General features: G+C 37.7%; 1 protein-coding gene across 1 annotated transcript in view; it reads left to right on the top strand.

Moving 5' to 3' along the window:
- The first annotated feature begins 2,371 nt into the window (after positions 1-2,371).
- Positions 2,372-6,000, top strand: part of USP9X (ubiquitin specific peptidase 9 X-linked) — a 62,601-nt gene continuing 58,972 nt past the window's right edge. The window contains exons 1-3 of the mRNA XM_015814906.1: positions 2,372-2,620; positions 5,034-5,179; positions 5,712-5,791. Of these exons, the coding sequence (XP_015670392.1) occupies positions 2,525-2,620; positions 5,034-5,179; positions 5,712-5,791 (322 nt within the window). The 5' untranslated portion in view covers positions 2,372-2,524. The remainder of the gene's footprint in view (positions 2,621-5,033; positions 5,180-5,711; positions 5,792-6,000) is intronic.

Below are 6,000 nucleotides of genomic sequence, written 5' to 3'. Positions count from 1 at the left end.
CATCCCCATAGTCGCATGATCAGAATTCGGATACTTGGCAGTTGGCATGTATTTGTGACAGTTGTACTGTCCCAGGGTCATGTGATCACCTTTTCCGGGCTTCTGACAAGCAAAGTCAATGGGGAAGCCAAATTGACTAAACATCTGTATTACTAATTTAACAACTGTTGTGATTCACTTAACAATTGTGGCAAGAAAGTTCGTAAAATGCAGCAAAACTCATAACTGTCTTGCTTAGCAACATAAATTTTGAACTCAATTGTGGTTGTAAGTCAAGGACTACCTTCATTGCATGTACAAAGGAAAACAAATATCTTTTTAATTTAATCTTGAATCTCCAAAATTACTAATATTTGTAACAATAGAATAGTCTGATGTAATTTTGGGGAGGAAGTTTATCTTAGAAAATACACATAGTCGTCAATTAATGATGGTAACTTGGACTGAAACTGCCCTTGCTAAGTGATATGATCATAAAGTATAATATCACATGATTACACTGCTTAGTGGTGGTAGTTCCTGCAGTCTCCATTACACTGTTAATTGAGGATTTCACATGATTGCGGCTTCCAGCTAGCTTCCATATTGCCTTTGCTTGTGGGAAATTGTGATTGTGCCAGCAGGGAAGGTTGCAGATAGCATTCAAGTGACTGTGGGATGCTGTGACAGTCAGAAATCCAAACCATCTGCTGAGCGCTTGGATTGCAGTCATGTGACCACGGGGGCACTGTTCTGGCCAGAACTTTGAACACAAGTCATAACTACCTCTCATTCAGAACTGTTACAGGTTCAGACAGTTGTTGAACTGTTAACAAGAACCACTTGTATAAGGAAGCAATTTATTTTCAGTTTTGTCTTTCTGATTTAAATGTTGGTTACAGTTTGTCTTTAGACTATTTTAGATTGTTCATATTAATAAATACTGAAATCATCTATAGGTAGTCTTTTGAGCTCCAAGCCAGCCAGTCCATCACTGTCGTAACGTGTGATGGTCATAAATTGGGTCACCTATGTGACCAACCTGATTTTACCACTTTTTTTTTTGCAGCCATAAAATAAATGCGGTAGATGCAAAGCAAACTAGTGGTTCGGTATGGACACGGTTTTGCCCAAAATGGGAAGTACATGCCAGTTTGGGGCAAAACCATCCTAAAATGTAGTCACATGTCTGCAGGAAGCTACAAATGGCTCCAAATGCAGCCTGGTTGCTGAGCCCTCTAAATGCAGTCATGTGATCATGGGGTGAACAGCTGTCAGAACCTTGAATCCAGGTTGTAAGTGCCCTTAGAAATGTCTATAACTTTGAATGGCCGCGAAGTAACCAGTCGTAAGTAGAAGACTACTTGTCTGTATCCCTAAATTTGTTCTGTAGCCTTTGTTAAAATGCTCTGACATGGTAGGATGAGTGAATAGGGCTCAAAAAGTGTTGTAAATATCAGAATGTTTAGTTTTCACCATACTGTGGATTGGGGTGTACCAATTCAAATAAAATATTTTATTAAATAATACTAATGTGCGATGCTCTATCTTATGATGATATCTTGCAGCATATATAGGAAGAGGATTGTGTCACTGGAGAGAATTTGAATCAGCTTTGGTGCAGTCTAGTGTCTATTTTAAATGCTTCTAGTAAACTTAAACTATTTGGTTTAATAGTTGAATATGGCTTGCTCAAATCTTGGCAATTGACTTATGTACAGTTGCCAAATGCCTGAATTGCGGTCACATGACCAGGGGGCAGTTGTCAGAACTTTGAATCTGGATCGTAAGTAGCCCTGGGGAGATTCATCATAAGTTGAGGATTACCTGTATTCTAAATGGGGAAAGTCTTCTTCAGGTTAAGGTAGTCTCCTGTGATTTCTTGGACACATCTGTGGAATTGTCTTGGCAACAGTATGTGAGGGATTTGCTATTGCTTGCTTCTGAAGTTTTTTTTTGGTTTTGTTTTTTGACTCCCTAGTCTAGCATACAGTCCTAATATTTTCTGATGGTCTTGCATCCGTGTATTACCTGATTTGGCCGTCGTTAACATTTTAGATCAGCAGGACATATATTTCACTTACATATTATTTGAAATAGAGTCTTATCAGGAGAATCAATCAGGAACCACTAATTAAAATTAACCCAGTATTGGCCATGGATTAACATAGGCCATGGATTAACATTTCTCAGGGTGTTCTGTGATGGCACAGTGTTGTTTTTACAATGCTAAATAATGTTTTCCGAACATAAAAAACAGACACTAGAGAAAAGATTTGGGACTCTTGTTGGATTTTTAAGAAATAGAGAATGTTTTTCCATGAATGACATTTTTATATCTCCAGGATAATATTTAAAATAACATCATATATTGAATTATCTTTCAGGTTATGCAATGGTCTCTGCAAGATGGCTTGTTCTTGAGTTGGAGCTTTTTAAAACAGATCTACGCTGGTACTTCAACTTTATTAAGCGGACTATAAATTTTTCTCTCTCAACAACTACATAAGCAGACAAAATTGCAAAAATCTGCCCTGTTTCGAGTATGACAGCCACGACTCGTGGCTCTCCAGTAGGAGGGAATGACAGTCAGGGACAGGCTCCTGATGGACAGTCCCAGCCTCCTCTGCAGCAGAATCAGGTATGTTAAATATGGCTTTGCAAAGTACATGCATTCATTTGAATATAACAGTAGAGAATTCTAATTTAGAATTAATAATAGGGAGCCACTGTTGGCTGCAAATATATGTCCACTTGGCGACTGTTCTAAATTACTCTAGTGCTAAATGAGTGGGGCTCAACAACAGATCCTAATACTTGCAGCCATCATAGCTGTCATGTGTCTGATTAACGAAACACTTAAAAGAACTTTCAGGCATTTTTTTAACCTAAAAGCCTTTATTAAGGTTACAGAGATGTCAGTACGGCATGGTGGAATGCTAAGATCTGATTTTCTTTTCCGTTGCACATACATTCCAGGCATTTTTCCCTCCCCTATTTTGGGGTCGTGATTCACTTCCGGTTCCTTTTTCCTTATTCTCCTCCCCTTTCACTGTTGCCTGATTTAACTATAAAAATACCAGACAGTTCTGCATATTGTCAAAGCAAGAATATACAGTATTTGCAGCGTTGACAATAGCTTTCCTGAATCATACAGTGATTTGGGCCTTTAGCAACTGGCTTGCAGTTACAATGTTGCAGTGTCCCCTGGTCACCCGATTTCCATTTCCAACCTTCACTGCTGGCTTCTGACAAGCAAAGTCAATGGGAAAGCTGTCAGGAGATCACACAGATAGTAATCATGTATCTGTAGAGCACTGTGACAGCAAGGATTGGCCTAACAACAGCAACTGGGACTGCTAGAAGTGCCGTCATAAGTTGACGCGGTGATGTGACATCATTATGACCATGTCACTTATCAATGGAGTTCCTAGTCCCAAAAAACTGGTAAGTGAAAACTATAATGTGATTTCTTTTTTAAATTTTTTTACATATTAAGGTGCCTAATAAACAAGGCTCCAGAAATTCTGATTGGATTTGCTAATCAAATGTTTCTGTTTTCTATGACTGTGCTTTGTTCAATGCCAAAGTGAGAATAGATGTGCAATTTAGCTGTTTAGTATAATCTAATCAGTCTTACTTTATATCAGGGGTGTCAAACTGCCGGCCAGAGGGCCAGACAGAAGCCGTACCCACCCCATTGCCGGCAATAGCAAAACTGTCCCAATACGTTGCGCAGCGTCACGTGACATCACGAGTTTGACATGTCTGCTCTATATGAAGAGTAACTGTATTAATGTTTTGATGAGCCTATAGTAAAAGTAATGCATTTAGTGCACTGGGAAGATTGTTAGTGTTCCTGACAAAATGTATGCTTCTATGCTAACAGAAATAATTGATATAAGATAAGCAGTATAAATCATATAAGAAACAGTAAGGCAATCAGCAGGGCTTAAGAGAGAAACACAGTTGTAGATAGTGTATTTTTTGCTTACTTCACAGCTTGCTTGGCATGCAAAGTATTTAGGTACATGAGACTCTGAACCTAAGCTTTATCAAAGATTTCTTTTGTGTATATAGCACAAGTGCTATTCCATATGTTAGCTAATACAGAGCCCCTAAAATGATCACACTTTTCAGCAATCAATATTAGAAAAGGGTAATCATATTAAAATTTCATTGATTTTCGAAAGAAATAATGTTTTAAATAACAATTAAATTTAGTATCCTGTCAAAAAGATAAAATTGATATCTGTAGATACCATTACGGTAGTAGTCTATGGAGATTCTCAGTCAACCAGGTGCTAATTATCCCAAAGATGTTTTTTCACAAGGCAACTGGACTTTTTAGTTTTTCTTTGAAGACGTTTCGCTTCTCATCCAAGAAGCTTCTTCAGCTCTGACTGGATGATGGGGAATGGAAAGATTTATACTCCTTGAAGAGAGCTGGTCGTTTGCATTCTTTTAAAGAGTCATTGAGGCCACCTGGAGGTTTATCTGTGTCGTCAGGGTCACCTGAGTAGTGCAAATGGCTGTGGAGCCTTCTTGGAACTGTTGAAAGGACTCTGCTGTAGACTGAAGATAGATGATGTCATATCCCAAAGCCCTAAACTCTTTCACAGGAATTCCACCCACTCACTGGATGGGTGGAATACCTGTGAAGGAATTTAGGGCTTTGGTTTCTACCTCTTCCATGTAGAGATTGGCCACAGTGTGGGACACAGGTGAACACTATGGTAGTCAGAGGTTATAAACATGCAAGATTGGAATAAAGCAAAAATAAAGACTGTACTTGTTACAGTGGAATCAGAGTGTATTTGTGTGATTGTAGGAAGAACAAGCAGGTCTGTCTTAGACCACAGTTGGAAATATTAGCACATGGTTAAGTTTTAACGCAATCTTGAATATAAAACCTAAATAAGAAGAAAACAGTAATCGACCTTCCTAACCTTTCTAGAATCTCAGTTTTAGTCATGTTTAAATGCTCATATGAATCTATAGACAAAAATGATGGCATTTGAATAGTTCATGGAAATCCATAGTTTCCATTTCAGACTTCTTCACCTGATTCTTCAAATGAGAATTCCCCAGCTACTCCCCCTGATGAACAGGGTCAAGGTGATGCCCCACCACAACTTGAAGATGAAGAACCTGCATTTCCACACACTGATTTGGCAAAACTGGATGACATGATCAACAGGTTATTTTTTAATACTTTTGTAATTTTCAAAATTTCCAACAGTTGTACAGTTAACTTCTATTGGCATTTTGGATGTATTTCAGTGGCTTTTAAGCAAATACTCCCACTTCTTATTTACCAACTACCTTTGTTATTGATTATTTGAAATATGACAAAAAGTAAAAAAAATACTTTCCATCAATGTGTGCATTTATGACCAAATTTTATATTCTTGACAACAATGCATGCTGGAATAAGAGTAATGCTGGTGTAGCTATATGAGAACTTGATTTAAATGAAATGGCAGAAACCCAGTGATCTTCACAGCATCTATCTTCTCTCAGTATGTATTCATTTAACAACCTGCTCGTTGCAACAGAACTCAGCTAAACAAAAGTGCACATAAAAACTCGAATTATTTACAAAGAACACTATTGAATTGTTTCAGATTTTTCCTAAGTGCTTCCGAATGTATGACCCAGGTATTCGGGATACATGAGTGGGGAAAACCTAGATGTAATGTAAAATGAATTATATTCTTACGTTTTCCTAGACCTCGATGGGTTGTTCCTGTATTGCCCAAGGGAGAATTAGAAGTTCTTCTAGAAGCTGCTATTGAGCTTAGTAAAAAGGGTAAGCTGAAAAATAAATCATTAAGAAAAATGGATATAATTAATATTCCTGGCTACATTTTAAAATGGTTTATCTGTGTGAATTGGGAATTCTTTTAAACAGACGCTACCTTAGTGCCTTTTAATTCCTGTTTCTTTGTTAACAACTCAAAAACATTTAGTTTTTCTAGGTCTGCCTTCCATCCTCAGCTATTTGTGTTCTGATTATTT

Source organism: Protobothrops mucrosquamatus, unplaced genomic scaffold, assembly GCF_001527695.2.
Source record: "Protobothrops mucrosquamatus isolate PMUCROS unplaced genomic scaffold, P.Mucros_1.0 scaffold294, whole genome shotgun sequence".
Taxonomy (NCBI): Eukaryota; Metazoa; Chordata; class Lepidosauria; order Squamata; family Viperidae; genus Protobothrops; species Protobothrops mucrosquamatus.
This window is presented reverse-complemented; position numbering and strand designations above follow the sequence as displayed.